This window comes from Ornithorhynchus anatinus, chromosome 8, assembly GCF_004115215.2.
Source record: "Ornithorhynchus anatinus isolate Pmale09 chromosome 8, mOrnAna1.pri.v4, whole genome shotgun sequence".
In the NCBI taxonomy this organism is placed as follows: domain Eukaryota; kingdom Metazoa; phylum Chordata; class Mammalia; order Monotremata; family Ornithorhynchidae; genus Ornithorhynchus; species Ornithorhynchus anatinus.
In genome coordinates this window covers 46740375-46756452 of record NC_041735.1, presented here as the reverse complement: position 1 = coordinate 46756452, position 16078 = coordinate 46740375, and the positions used below count along the sequence as shown (strand labels likewise).

General features: G+C 39.8%; 1 protein-coding gene across 1 annotated transcript in view; it reads left to right on the top strand.

The window, feature by feature from the left end:
- The window catches only part of TOP2B (DNA topoisomerase II beta), an 80047-nt gene that overhangs the window by 36628 nt on the left and 27341 nt on the right, over positions 1 to 16078 (top strand). Inside the window, exons 8-20 of the mRNA XM_029071228.2 lie at positions 1243 to 1416; positions 3112 to 3213; positions 3861 to 3998; positions 5013 to 5151; positions 5615 to 5772; positions 5890 to 6015; positions 8579 to 8689; positions 8769 to 8874; positions 11493 to 11602; positions 14009 to 14101; positions 14207 to 14321; positions 14650 to 14771; positions 15036 to 15184. Of these exons, the coding sequence (XP_028927061.1) occupies positions 1243 to 1416; positions 3112 to 3213; positions 3861 to 3998; positions 5013 to 5151; positions 5615 to 5772; positions 5890 to 6015; positions 8579 to 8689; positions 8769 to 8874; positions 11493 to 11602; positions 14009 to 14101; positions 14207 to 14321; positions 14650 to 14771; positions 15036 to 15184 (1643 nt within the window). The remainder of the gene's footprint in view (positions 1 to 1242; positions 1417 to 3111; positions 3214 to 3860; positions 3999 to 5012; positions 5152 to 5614; positions 5773 to 5889; positions 6016 to 8578; positions 8690 to 8768; positions 8875 to 11492; positions 11603 to 14008; positions 14102 to 14206; positions 14322 to 14649; positions 14772 to 15035; positions 15185 to 16078) is intronic.

Here is a 16078-nt window from a genome sequence, read left to right as displayed (position 1 = left end):
AGATATGAAAGTACAATAGAACCCTTTTATAACATAGTGCCGGAATTTAAAAAGCACATTGATATGATCAGACCCTCAGTATACCAAGTCCCCTAGCTGTGTGTGTGTGTGTGTGAGAGGGAGAGAGAGAGATATCCTTTTCATTTATTTTGTGGAGAGCAGTGAGGATGGTGTAGGCAAAGGTGGGTGGTTTTGGCTCAGTAGTTCTACATCAGACTACCATATGTGTCACTCCATGCATTTTGTACCATATTTTGAGCTAGATTTTTTTTCATTAACAATTATATAAACAAGAACAGAGGTTAGGATTGGTGATGGTCACAGATTCCAGCTAATGGGGTCTTGTCAACCTGGTTCAGCTTTTTCCATTTCCCCTGCCTTCCAATGCAGGCTCTCCCACTCCCAATCCTGTCTCAGCTTCTTGAACTCCTTTCTCCCACCACTGGTGGATGAGGTAGTGAGTTCTTGAGCTTAAAAGGGAATCTCCAGTGATTAGAAGGGAGAAGGCAATTTTCTCTCTTCTAGTCCCTCCCAGTAACATCCTATATAGACTGGAAATCTGGAACCAAGCCGTAATCTAGCCCTACTCTGTGATATATATTTTGAGTCAGACCAATAGGAAGTCTAAATGAAACTAGAAATAGTCCTGAGTTTGCTTCCAGGACCTACTGCTAGTATTTATTGCTCCCAAAGGTTTCTGGATGTTCGTCCACTGGTATTTTACAAGTGAGCAGATTTGCTTCTTGTTTGTCTGGAGCTCATTCCAGTTTCAAAGGGTGCTGCTATCACTTTGGCTGAATTAGAGGGTTTGTAGGAAAGCTGTCCAAATTCAGCTTGGGTCCAACCCAGGATTGTAGCTTTCGGTCCAATAGGCCAGGATTATGTGTACAGGACAGACATCTCCAGACCTCTAGAATTTCCAAAGACTTAATTTATTTTCCATAATAAAGGTGTTGAGAGAAGCCTACACCATTACATTGGGTTCCGGCTGAAAAACATGTTCTCTCATACCTGCCAGTTCTCAAGATGTGGGTGGTTCGAGGTGAAAGTCAGGGCAGCAGCAATTAAATTGGGCCAGGAGAGGAGTTATGAGGGGTTGGGCCAACAGACTGATCGGGAGCAATAACTATCAGTTGTTTAGGGCTAGAAATATGCCTAGAGAGAAGGAGGCTGACTCTGATGATCTGAGTTTTCTTTGTAATAAGGTTAGATTAAATGCATCTGTCTCTGGTGAGTTTTTAGGTAAATGGATTTCGCAGTTATGTAGATCTGTACGTAAAGGACAAGCTGGATGAAACCGGAGTTGCCTTGAAAGTAATTCACGAACTTGCAAATGAAAGATGGGACGTTTGTCTCACATTAAGTGAGAAAGGATTCCAGCAAATCAGCTTTGTAAATAGCATTGCAACCACAAAGGTGAGTAAATAGGTTATTTCAATGGCCATTTTTTCATTAAAAAAAAAATTGTTCTTTTGCTATCGTTCAGAATCCGCTTAAAGCCCAAGTAGCACCTGAAGGTAAAAGCAGAACATTTTCTTCTGGTTTTTTTTTTTAATGGGTTCACTAATCAGCAATCAGTCATATTTATTGTAAAGGGCAAGGGTGGCATATAGGGAATGGGAGTAGAGGAAATGCAGGCTTAGTTGAGGAAGGCCTATTGGAGGAGGTGTGCTTTTAATAAGACTTTGAAGGTGGGGAAAGTGATCATTTGATGGATATAAAGAGGGAGGGCATTTCAGGCAAGAGGCAAGATGTGCATGAGGGGTTAGGCGGTAAGATAGATGGACTCAAGGTACAGTGAGTAGTTTGATATTAGAGGAGCAAAGTGTGAGGGCTGGACTGTAGGAAATTAGGGAGGTACACTAGGAAGGGGGCAAAGTGAATGCTTTAAAACCTGTGGTAAGGAGTTTCTGTTTGATATGGAGGTGGATGGGCAACCCCTGGAGGTTCTTGAGAAGAGGGGAAACATGGACAGAATGTTTTTGTAGAAAAATGTTCCGGGCAGTAGAGCGAAATATGGACTGAACTGGGGAGAGACAGGAGGCAGGGAGGTCAGCAAAGAGGTTGATTCTAAAATGTTGGTATTAGGCAAAAAAAAATTGGATTCTAGAAGTTTTCCAGCTCTTCACATCTTTCATATTTACTGGTATCTAGGCTTTCACTGCCAGGGTTCCTTGTTGCCTTAATATGAAATGCCCAAGCAGCAAAAAACTTTAAACTTTCTGTCGGCCTTGTATTTCATCAGTCAGTAGTATATGATCACCTACTCTGTGCAGAGCACTGTAGTCCTTTCCTCTGATTCTTGTCCGAGTCACAATTCCTAAATTGATGTTGGAACAATCTCGTGTCATCTAAACGAAGCAGTCCCTGTAAGTGGCTAAGAGATTACTTGTATGCTCTTTATTCAGAACCAGCAAAATCTAGAGTCCTCAGAATTGCAAATTACTTTTATGGCAGAATCTCTGAAATTAGTATTTTTTTTGCTTGAAAGCTAAATCTAGTTCCAGGAAAATCTCCTAAATTCCTTTAAGAAATAGAAACACAAATATTAGAAGTATATACATTATTGAGCAGGCATTTGGGGAAAAAAACACAAATTCTAGGGGAAACTTGATATATATAAGAGTTTTAAGATGAAGAGCTTGACGTATTTATCAAAATGTAGACTGCATTACCTTGAATTATCTCTGCTCCAGTGAGTCCTGAGGAGATTGAGTTGTTTTTAGGTTGTCTTTGTCCTGGAAGTTTGGGTCTACTTTAGGGTGGATCTAAAGCGATAGAACCGTAAGGCAGGGTAGGCTAATCCTGTGGGTTCTAACCCTGTGGGACCAACTAGTTACGGGTATTTTTGTTCCTGTGCACGGCTTTAGCAGTAACAGGTCACTATTTTCAATGGTGAACAAAGCACATGTATAGATAAATAGCCCCCTCCCCGACAAGACCATATCTAAGATTTACAGCATTGATGTAGCCAATATATATAAGGACAGTCACACATTTGGGCAATGCTAACATGGCTATAGTCTGTGACTTTCCTTTAGAATATATTTACAAACCTTTTGGGTACCGTGCATAATTATAGGGTGTTTTGGATTTTGTCCTGTTCTGCAGGGGGGACGGCATGTGGATTATGTTGTTGATCAAATTGTTGGTAAACTGATTGAAGTAGTGAAGAAGAAGAACAAAGCTGGAGTATCAGTGAAGCCATTTCAAGTAAGTAGTGCCAAGAATAGTTTAATTTAATTTATGTAGTGCCAGGCTCCACCATGGATTTAATTGTATTGGGAGATTCTGCTTTGTCTTCTAAAGACGCATATGTAGGATACTTGGGTCGGTAGAGTAGAATTTGGAGTTCTTGCGGTGCAGACTCCATTATAGTGTCTGGTTCCTGTCAGCACTTCTCCTTTGTTCGTCACCTCTGAGCATCAAGGGCCCAGGCAGAGCCAGTGGAGAGCAGCATGCCTAATTGTTGCCTTCCTGGTCCTGATATTAGGCCTCCATACAGCACTCCTTACCCAAGAATAAGTCTTAGTTACTCCATAGGAGCTCAGAAGATCTGCCTGCTGTTATTTATTGCCATCCCAGTTGCTGCTCCTGCCACCCAGGGAAATGATGTTGGCACGTGAGCATGCTAAGAGGTGGTCGACATGATGGCACGGGTCATTGAAGTACCTGGTTACTGGACTAGCTCCCACCTGGCAACAGTTAGGTTCTCCGACCCCAATAATGATGAGTATCCCTGGGTCCATTAAAACCCCCTGTGAAACCCATAATGTACCTAGAGTTTTTATGCTACTCAATCACTGAACAGGAACAAAACTATTCAAAGTTTGTATTTTATTTTCTCATGTTTTCAACAGGTAAAAAATCACATCTGGGTTTTTGTTAATTGCCTTATTGAAAATCCAACTTTCGATTCTCAGACAAAGGAGAACATGACTTTACAGCCCAAGAGCTTTGGGTCCAAATGTCAGCTGTCAGAAAAATTTTTCAAAGCAGTGAGTACAAATTTACATAATTTTACTGTAGATTTTTTGCTGAAAGACTAGGTAATGCCTTAGTTTTCTTCACAAACTAATGAATTTTTTTTGATGAATTTCCAGCTTAGCAATTTGTAATTTGTATGGTGACAGAAATGGTATCATCTGGTACCAAAAGGTTGAATGTGTCCCTTCTAAGGGATTCCTGATGGTGTGTATTGCAGGATACAGTGAAACAGCCTAACTGGTCTAGAATTGAACTCTGTAAGGGTATAATTGCTCTTCCATGACCTTGTTCATTTTTTCTGTTTTCATATTAGTTTCTCCAAAAATTTAAATTCATTTTACAGCCAAAGTTCATTTACATATCCTGCTACTGGGGAAAGCCAAGAGCATGGTTAAATGAAATCTACAAATAATCAATCCAGAAGCCTTATTTTACATATTAATTTCAAGGTCTTTGCATGCTTTTTCAGAAGTGCTAAGTCACTTTTTGATCTTCTTGAGTGAATGATCAATTATGTAATTTATCTGAAGCAAATTGAAAACTTTATCATGTATCTGACTTCCTCTGATCTGGCACAAGAGTCCATATTGGAAGCGCTTTTCTTTATCCATTGATCTGGACTACCCTTTTCTGTTTTATCCATTGTTTTGTTTTATATGATGCTTTATATGGTACCAGTTCTCCCCTCAGTGTGGAGAGTCAAACACTGACTAATATTTGACAAATTTCTCTCACCTACTTTGTGGTAGAGGTCCTGGGGAAATGGTGAAATGACCCAAAAATGGGCAGCAAGGGAGAGAAGGAGGTGAAGTAAAGGACATGAAAAATCTATGACTAGATTATAAATGCCTGAGAACTAGAATTGACTGTTTTCTAACAGACTAGCTGTGGTATGGGCAATTATTAGTTTTGCTGCAAAGACTTAATAGAACCAAGGGATTCCAGAGATATAATAGAATGATTTAAGAAAGTTTAATTATGTGAAAATGACTGTTTTTTTCATCTAATTTACCTTCAACTTTTAGGCCTCCAACTGTGGGATTGTAGAAAGTATTTTGAATTGGGTCAAATTTAAGGCACAGACTCAACTGAACAAGAAATGTTCATCGGTGAAGTACAGTAAAATCAAAGGCATTCCCAAATTGGATGATGCTAATGATGCCGGTAAGATCTGAAAATATATTTGAAATTTCTTTATCAGTTTTAATATGTGCTCTAAAACATGTTTCCCAGGAGTCTCTCTATCTTTTCCTTCTTTTGTAAGAAAAAGTAGTTGTTTAAATAAAACCAACGGGGGATGGGGGCCTCACAATTTTAACTGCCTAAAGAAGAGTAAGATATTCTATTCTCTTATGTAACTGAGTCTATTATAAAACCATAAGAGAATACTGTTTATCTAGACTGTAAGCTCATTGTGGCCAGGGAACCTAACTGCCAACCCTGTATTTTGCTCTCCCAAAATACAGTGCTCTGCACATAGTAAGTGCTCTGCACATAGTAGTGCTTCATAAATACCATTAATTGACTGATGATGATGATGATGATGATGATGATGGTAAAAGAGCTGCTGTTTTCCCGAGAGTTTATTCATTGGTGCTTCTTTTGTTTTCCTTTTCTTCCCTGTTAGGTGGTAAACATTCCCTGGAATGCACGTTGATTTTAACAGAAGGAGATTCTGCCAAATCACTAGCAGTTTCTGGGTTAGGTGTGATTGGACGAGATAGATATGGAGTATTTCCGTTGAGGGGTAAAATTCTGAATGTTCGAGAAGCCTCCCATAAACAGGTACTATTAAAAAAGACAATACATTTTGGTCCTTACTGATGCAAATCATAACCCGTTACACGTAGATTATAATTTATTTCACAGACTTTAACTTGGTGAAAACTTATTTTTACACAGATTATGGAAAATGCAGAAATCAACAATATTATTAAAATAGTTGGACTTCAGTACAAAAAAAGTTACGAAGATGCAGAATCTCTGAAAACATTGCGCTATGGAAAGATAATGATTATGACTGATCAGGTTGGTTTGAGAGTTGTTAGTTATTTGAATGCATTACGTACTGTAGTTATACTCAATTATATAGTGTAGGAAATATTCTAGACAGCTACTTTGGTCTTCATACATAAGCTTTGGTAGGTCACCTATATTATAATGCAAGTTATCCATATCTTCTTAAAATTAACTACTTTACAGTTGAGCAATTTGCTTAAAATATAGCTTTTATAATGTAAACCGTATCCTGTGATCATAACATGTTATGTTCAGTGAATAGTGTTTAATCAGAGCACTGTACTGAAGAGTTTGAGAGGATACAATAGAGTTTAGATCCTTCAAGGATTTTATAATCTAGCGGGAAAGACAGACATTAAAGTATATTACAGGTAGGGGGAAGCAACTGAGTTGGAAAGAGCTGTGGGGTGAGGTTACTGGATGAGTGCTCAGTGCTTAGTAGATAACTCAAGGGACTAGGTGACTCAATGAATGGTATTTAGTACAAGTTTACTGTTTGCAGAAAACTGAACTGAGCACTAAAGGGAGAACAGTACAATAGTGTTGGTAGACATGGTCCGTGTCCCCAAGGAACTTATAGGCTAGATGGGGAGACAGGCACTATAGGTAGGGGAAGCAGCCTAGTTTAAGGCATTTACAGAAAGAAGTGCTGTGGGGGTGGAAAGTGGGTGAGTGTCTCATTACTCAGTGGGTGAGGTCTTAAGAGAATAGATCAATAGTATGTACTGTGTGCAGAGCACTCTACTAAGTTCATTGAGAGCAGGGAATGTGTCTGTTATATTGTTCTATTTTACTCTCCCAAGCACTTAGTACAGTGCTCTGCACACAGGAAGTGCTCAATAAATAGGATTTACTGACCAAGCATTAGGGGAGTACAGTACAATAGAATTGGTAGACATGATATCTGCCCACGAGAAGCAGAGTAGCCTGAGGCAAATACCATGGACCTGGGAATCAGAGGACCTGAATTCTAATCCTGATTCCTTCACATGTCTGCTGTGTAACCTTGGACAAATCACTTAACTTCTCTGTATCCTAGTTACTTCTGTAAAACGGATATTAAAACTAAGCCCTAGATGAGGGTGTGTGCAGTGGACATTATGGAGGCCTATAAATAGCCATAATTTTATTGTCTCTTCCCCTTCTAGACTATAAGCCTCTTGTAGGCAGGGAACTTTTCTACCAACCCTGCTATATTGTATACTTCCAAGTGCTTAGTACAGGGCTCTGAACACAGTAAACATTCAGTAAATACCATTGATTGACATATGGGACAAGGACTGGGACTGTGTCCAACCTGTATATCTTCTGTCTGCTCCAGCTCTTAAAATAATGCTTAGCACATAGTAAAAGGTTTAGCAAATAACCATTTTAAAAACAAAAGGAACTTACAGTCTATTGGGGGAAACAGATATTAAAATCAATTTCAGATAGGGGAAATGGTCGAGTATAAGGACATGTACATAAGTGCTGTGAGACTGGGGATGGGGTGAGTATAAATGTGCTTAAGGAGTACAGACCCATTTGTATAGGTGATGCACAAGGGTGGGGAAATGAGGGGATAGTCAGGGAAGGCCTCTTAAAGGAGATATGATTTTAGTAGGACTTTGAAGATGGGGACAGTGGTGGTTTGGTGGATATGAAGGGGGAGAGGATTCCAGCCCAGCGGGAGGGGTTGGTGGGGAGACAGATGAGATCAAGGTACGTGAGTAGCTAAGCATTCGAGGAGCGAAGTGTGGGCTGGGTTGTAGATCAGCAAGTTACGGTCGGACAGAGAGAGCCGATTGACTACCTTAAAGCCAATAGCAAGGAGTTTCTATTTGATGTGGAGATGGAAGTTTTTGAGGAGTGGGGACATGTGGACTGAGAGGATTTTTAGAAAAATAATTTGGCATGAGAGTGAATTATGGAGTGGAGTGGGGCGAGACTGGAGACAGGGAGGTCAGCGTAGAGGCTCCTACCTTCCCTCCATAACCCCGAATGATTTATGCGGCATTTGTGGTCAGGGTCTTAGCGGGTGTCACAGCTCACTTCCCTTTTACAATGAACCCACAGTCAGTCATAGTTAAGTCGTGAGTGATTCTGACACTCTCAAAATAACATCAAAATATCCAACTTTTGAGAGGAATAATCTGCTAGAGAACTGCCAAAAGAGAAAGGGAAATTTCTTTGCCTCACAACTCTGAAAGAAGCAAGGTCAACTGGCTGCCCTGGCCAACAGTTTCTCTCTTCTTCCTCTGTGGAAAACGTAGCCAGTTTTTTTGAAGAAAAAGTTCTTGATGAAAAAAATTCTTGAATCAAAAGTTACTAATATTAGTATAAGCTTAGAACTTACTGCTCAGCCTTCTGATACATTCCTCATTATTTTTACTAATGTAAAATTCCATTTGATGAAACTCAGAGGGCATCCTTTTCATAATACAATGTATTGTAGCAGAATTTCATTTCTAATATAAGGATTGGCTGGTTTTTATCTTCTTTCACTCTTTTAAATGTGTAGGGGATGTCTATTTTAAATGTACCATGTGTGTATATATAAACATGCTTGCTTTTTTCCCCTCAAAAAATTTAGGATCAGGATGGCTCTCACATAAAAGGCTTGCTAATTAATTTCATCCATCACAATTGGCCATCCCTTTTGAAACATGGTTTTCTTGAAGAGTTCATCACTCCCATTGTAAAGGTACTAAGTTATATCGATATAAAAAAAATATGTCTTAAGACACATCAAGAAAACTAAATGGGTTTCTTTTTTCCTTAAGGCAAGTAAAAACAAGCAGGAGCTTTCCTTCTACAGTATTCCTGAATTTGATGAATGGAAGAAACATATGGAAAATCATAAGGCATGGAAAATAAAATACTATAAAGGTTTGTATTTTAGAAATCTGGCTATTATTATTAGGCTTTATCATGTACAAAGCAAGCATTGATCTGAGCACTGGGGTAGATACCAGTTAATCAGTTTTTTTAAATGTTATTTGTTAAGCGCCTACTGTGTGCCAGGCAGTGTACTAAGTGCTGGGGTAAATATGAAGTAATTGGGTTGGACACAGTCCCTGTCCCACATGGAGCTGACAATATTAAATAGAGGGAGAACAGGTATTTAATCCTTTCTAAAGTAGTTTCAGTTGTGGGAGCATTTTGATGAGGAAGCTTTTAAACTTATTCTCGAGTAACTTAATTTTAAAATAGAGTCAAGTTAATAGTATTAGGGTTATGGAGGTTCTGGCTCCCTTGCTACTCCCAGGTTAACTTCTGTGGTGTTCATACAAAGCTAACAAAAAATAGCGCAAGTAACTAGAAGAAACCTATTCATTTCTGAGAGTTTATGTTGGGAGCTCTGCCACACTGCTTACTAGAAAGTTAACTGGAAGTGTTACCAGGGAAATATGCAAGGGCTTGGGAGTCAGAGGACATGGGTTCTAATCCCGCCACCGCCAGTTGTCTGCTATTTGACCATGGGCAAGTCACTTAACTTCTCTGTGCCTCAGTTACTTCATCTGTAAAATGGGGATTAAAAGTGTGAGCCCCATGTGGGGCAACTTGATTATCCTATATCTACCCCAGCGCTTAGAACAGTGCTTAGCACATAGCAAGCGCTTAGCAAATACCATTATTATTATTATTATATGACCTAAGTTGCTTTATTTAGACATCCCTTACATCTCCTTTGTCATTTCCATAGAAGGTAAGGGGAAATGAGATATGCAGTATAGAAACTTGAAGAATCAAACAAACATACTTACTAAGCACTTACTCTACGCAGAGCACTGTACTAAACTCTTGGGACACATTCCCTGCTCACAGTGAGCTTGCAGTTTAGAGGGAACTTGCAGTGCCACATTCATTTCATTTTTGGGTTAGCATATCTGAATCCAGGAGGCAGCACCTAGGCCTGCTGCTATTGGAGATCACACAGGCAAGGGAGAGTCCTTAGGGGTTTTTTTCATGCCAACTCATTTCTCTGAGCTTCCAGTGTTCCATAAATCTAAAAAGGAATCCCCAAAGCCCTTAGGGATCTCACCTCCAAGGCTGGCCTCATCCTGCTCTCCCAGGATCACCCCAGTTCTTTTGCCAGGTTAAAGCCATCTACTTTTCAATTTTTAATTTTTTACGGTATTTTTTAAGTGCTTACTATGTGCCAGGCACTGTACTAAGCGCCAGGGTAGCTAACAAGCTAAACAGGTTGGATACAGCCCATGTCCCACATGGAGCTCATATATGTGTAACATAAGCCTCACTGATACAGCTGTTACTATCGGATACTTGCCCCAGGTTGCAGCCACCCTATAATATCCTGGGATACATCTGGTAGTGTTTGATATTTTACCCCAAGTTATCACCCCTGATTCAACCTCCCACTAAGACAACCTGTATTCTTTGATGTCTTGCCCTATACAAATGCCATATCCCACTGATGTTTGACTGAGTGCTATAGGTAAGGAAATCCCTCCTCGTTTCCTTGTCATCTGGCTCAGTTAGGCAGGCAACAACCCAAAGGTATTGGAGGAAACTTTGCCCACAGTTTTATCAAAATTTCAAGGCGTAGAAGTGGATATCAAAAAGAAATTATAGAACTTGAGAAGCAACTTCATTTTGAGATGGATAATGCAGGTGTCAGTGAATTTATCGGAACTCATTTTAACAGTTGTCCAAAAAGGAAGACATTTAATGTTGGCAACCATATCTATCATTACACAATGCCAAAACATGAAGAAGTTGTGCTTACTTACTCCATCAGCTAAAATTTCGGGATTAAGAAATCTTGCATCAATTTTCAAGGAATCATTTTTAATAATACCTGATACAGAGGGATGTTCAGAGCCATTCAGTGGGAATTAGTGTTCTACTTTACAAAAATAAGGAAAAGATCTGTTGTTGAGCCCAATTCAGTAAAGTTGAAAACCACTACCTCAGTCAGTAGAACAAGCCTACAATTCCTACAGCTTCCAGCAGAGATACATTAACAAAATGAGGACTTGTGATATGTTTATGTGATAAGATGCCTTGAAATATGTTAGCATAGGTGTGAAAATCCATCTTAGTGATGTTTAATATAACAGAGTGATGTAACACACAAAGGAATTTCGTATGATTCATATGATTTGTCCAGAGGTCTTGAAAATGACCCAATTTGATAGTGTCAGTCTATGGAAAAATTGCCCCATGATACAGACATAGTTTCAAGGAATGTAATATTTGTAATATAATAGTATTTGTGGTATTAAGCACTTACTCTGTGTCAGGGAGCTGAGACACAAAGAAGTTAAAGTGACTTGCTCAAGGTCACACAGCTGACAAGTGGCAGAGCCAGGATTAGGAACCAGGTACTCCCTCTCCCAGGCCTGTGCTCTTCCACTACGAAAGACTGCTTCTCATGTCTGTGTTTACTCCATAGAACACAGTGTAAACAAAGTACAGTTTACTAGACAGGGAAAATCAAGAATCTCTACTTTTTCACTCGTCAACCTCTTCTCTCTATGTAGGGTTAGGTACCAGCACAGCTAAAGAAGCAAAGGAATACTTCGCTGATATGGAAAGGCATCGCATCTTGTTCAGATATGCTGGGCCTGAAGATGATGCTGCCATCACCCTGGTAAGAAAATCAGCTACTTTACGCCACTTGTCCCAGTCCCTGGATAGGGACATCTGTCAGATAACATCTCCTAATCCAGTTAACTGATTTTTATTGTATTTCAAGTTTATTGTGTGTTGCTATCCCATCTAAAATTGCTGATTCTGTTTTCCTGAAGAAGTTTCATCTATTTGGGTTTAGGATTTGTTGTATAACTCGATTGTAACATCCTCCCTTAGGGCATCATTCACACAGTTTGGTTCCTGGCATGTTTTCCGCTACGACGGTATATTTGGAACCGGTTATAATGAGCTCTCTGATGGCAAGTGCTTGGCTGTTTCACAACTCAGTTTCAAAGAGCTTATATAGGGTGTGATGCAAGTTTACCTTTGACAATAACAAGGAGTCTCTAGGAGGAAGCAGCATGTGGATTCATGTCTGAGAGCCGGGAAAACTTCCATCAGATTCGAGAGTTTAGCACCTCATTCAGTGGGAAATTCCATGCTTTCCCTTTCTGAGGGAGAGTGAGAGGTAAGGAGAGGGTAGCAGAGGGGGGAAAGAGAATTTCTCACCCCAGCCCCCTCCTTCCCATTTTTTTTTTATGGTATTTGTTATGCGCTTACTGTGTGCCAGGCACTCTTTTAAGTGCTGGTTTAGGTACAAGTTAATCAAGTTGAACACAATCCATGTCCCACATGGGACTGACAGACTTAATCTCCATTTTACTGATGAGGTAACTGGGGCACAGAGAAGTTAAATGACTTGCCCAAGGTCACACAGAAGACAAGTGAAGGAGCAGGGATTAGAACCCAAGTCCTTCTCGATGATGATTATAGTATTTGTTAAGTGAATACTATGTGCCAAGCACTGTTCTAAACGCTGGGGTAGATACAAGGTAATCAGGTTGTCCCATGTGGGGCTCACAGTCTTAATCCCCATTTTACAGGTGAGGTAACTGAGGCACAAAGAAGCAAAGTGACTTGCCCAAAATCACACAGCTGGAAAGTGGCAGATCTGGGATTAGAACCCCTGACCTCTGACTCCCAAGCCCATGCTCTCGCCACAAAGCCACATTCCGTCTTACTTCCAGGCCTGTGTTGTATCCACTAGGCTATGCCACTTCCTACTCCAAGTGGTGTATAAGCCCGAAATTTATTTAATGTCTGTCTCTCTCCCTCTAGACTGTACGCTCCTGAGAAGGGAATGTGTCTACCAACTCTCTTATATAATACTTTTTCCCAGGTGCTTAGTTACTATGCTCTGCACACAGTAAAGCGCTCAGTAAATGCCATTGAATTGAAGCAGTGGAGTGGTGGTTACGGTAGTGCAGCCAGCAACAGGTAATAAAGGAACCTGGAGGTTCAGAGTTGGTGGCAAGTTTCGGCAGGGAGGGACAAGGACCATGAGAGCTAAGATATTTCACTGGGGAGGGAACAGGGAATTATAAGCATTTGAAAGAGCAGAATTCACCAATTAGATATATATCTCCATCCTGATGTCTTCACTCTTGTAAATTCAAGAGCTTTTAGATTTTTGTGCAGTTCAAATCAATGTACATTTGTAGACTGATTGTGGAAAGTAAGCATCAATGAAATTCTGGTTTTATATAGCTCTGCCAACCCACTTGCCAAGATTAGGAAAAGACAATTTTAGAATGGAAGGAGGCTGGGCCAAGATTAGTTCCCTGGCTGAAGCTAAATCAGTGCTAATTGGTACCTTCTTTAGTTTGCTCTAGGTGCATTTGGTTGAAAATTAGTTATAATAGCTGTTATTGTAGCTGGGGATTGGCTGGCATGGTGGGAATGCAGCCAACATGTGTCATCCAAAATTGAAGCAAACCCATGACCTGAATGAGCCCCGTGTGTTTTGGGAAAGGAGGAACTGAGAAGCTTGGGCCCAGGGAAGTTGCTCTGTATACCACTATCTCAGACCTAAAAGTAATTTGCCCCCTTTGCATCTCTCTCCTCCAGGTCCCCTACTTCTGAGTCCATAACTACTCTATCAAGAAATGTAGGTTTCTTTTCTAAAACAAAGGTGGCCTGCTTTAATACCATTGTAATTATTATTGTGTAGGTCAGAGACTAAACTAGGCATCTTTTCTCTCTCAAACGGCTCTGAATTTGTTGGGGGATGGAGAGACATGGCATGCTGACATGGTCCATGTATACAACTGCTGGTGAGAGTAGAGATACCTAGATTTCCTTCATAAGTGTGTAAAAACGTGTGATTTTGTGTGTGCGCTTGCACACATTCTTTAAATATGAGGGTCATCTGTCTTAATCTGGTTGAAGAATGGGTCGATCTGCTAGTCTTAGAATATTTGGAGTAAGTAGAATAAATATCTCTATGTTTTTCTTCATTACCGCTATGTAGTGTTCATAGCTGTCATATCACATATTACATCTTGAGTGATGTCAAATATTTCAGGCTTTCAGTAAAAAGAAGATTGATGATCGCAAAGAATGGCTAACAAATTTCATGGAGGATCGCAGGCAGCGCAGGTTACATGGCCTACCAGAGGTTAGTCATGAAGCGTGACCGATAATCTGGGAAGGAGGGAAAAGAGCTAGAAACTAAGATCAAGGTAGTAACGATGGTAATGTTGGTATGTGTATTTTCTCTTAGCAATTTTTATATGGTACAGCAACAAAGCATTTAACATACAATGATTTCATCAACAAGGAGTTGATTCTGTTTTCAAACTCAGACAACGAAAGATCGATACCATCCCTTGTTGATGGTAAGTAGATTTCATATTGAAAATTGTTTTGGGGCACATCAGAGACTGGTTAGCTGTTGTTGTATATCACTTAAATTAACACATTTCAAATGCAAAGAACTGGGAGCAGTTGAAGTCTTCAAAGGGACAATTCCAAGTCAGTGTCCAGTTTGCTCTCATGTGTTATCTAGGGAAAAGATTTTGGATATTTGAATCATATTAAATTAATGAAAAATAGTCATTCCTTTAGCAACCACAAAAGTGCTGAAACACTGTCAGGACTGATAAATTCATAATTTAAACTAATGAGTACGTTTAAATGCATTATTGCATTTTTTTTTCAAAATAGGCTTTAAGCCAGGTCAACGCAAAGTTTTGTTTACCTGTTGCAAGAGGAATGACAGACGAGAAGTTAAGGTTGCCCAGTTGGCTGGATCAGTTGCTGAGATGTCTGCTTATCATCATGGAGAAGTGAGTATTAAATTTGGAAGTATTTGAGATATGTGAAGGCTAACATAGATCCAAGTAAGAGCAGTATGTCAGCCTTCTGGAAAGTTCTTTTCTTTTCATAGAAAACCAGGGGATAGAAGTTATCACACTTGTGAAATTCATAAAATGGAAATTGCAAGACAGGAAATGTTACAGTTTAATTTAGAAAAAAATGATGTGGTTATTTTCTGTTGTCCAGAAAGCAGCACACATTTTTTTTGATACTCTTTTTCTTCTGCTTTCCAGCAAGCATTAATGATGACAATAGTTAATTTGGCTCAGAACTTTGTTGGAAGTAACAATATTAATCTGCTGCAGCCTATTGGTCAGTTTGGAACCAGGCTTCATGGTGGCAAAGATGCTGCGAGTCCTCGATATATTTTCACAATGTTAAGGTACCATTTATTAATAGAATAAGATTATTTAGGTGTCGTAGAGTTATAGATGAGATTCTTTTGTCTTTTCAGTAGCGCCATATTAAAGCAGTGGGAGACTAATGGGCCCCAGGATTATTTTTACTTCAACCATAGTTAGCCTTCAGGTAAGGGGGCTGGAGAAGAGTTATTCTTTGGCCTTGGAGCAGTTTCCGTGGTGATCCTGGGGTGGCTTTTCCTGCTTGCCTATTGGCAAAAAAAAGATGTGGAAATTTTCTACATATATCGTTTGATCATTATAATCTGTTCTATCTGTGAATTTGATATAAAAAATGTTTCACGAGGGTTTCTCAGTCATCAAAATTGGGGAGATTTTGGTGGAACCATTCAAATCAAGGGCTTTCTCGTCTGTTTGAATATAAGCCTCATTTTAGGCTGGTGAAAAATATTATGTGGCCATTCTATCAAGTCCATCTTCTTAACTGCCAGATTTAAAAATACTGTTGCCCAACATAATAACATACATCAATTTTAAATACTCTGAGGTAATAGATTTGCCCTATTTTCACAATATGCACTGATCACTTGGCCTATGAATTAGAGGTATTGTAAGCATTTAATGAAAAACAGCATGGCCTAGTGGAAAGAGCCCGGGCTTGCGAGTTAGGACCTGGGTTTCCTGGGAGTCAGGACCTGGGTTCTAGTCCCGGCTTCTCTACTAGTCTGCTTTGTGACGTTGGGCAAGTCATTATAATGTTGGTATTTGTTAAGCGCTTACTACGTGCAGAGCACTCTTCTAAGCGCTGGGGTAGATACAGGGTAATCAGATTGCCCCACGTGAGGCTCACAGTCTTAATCTCCATTTTACAGATGAGGTAATTGAGGCAAAGAGAAGTTAAGTGACTTGCCCACAGT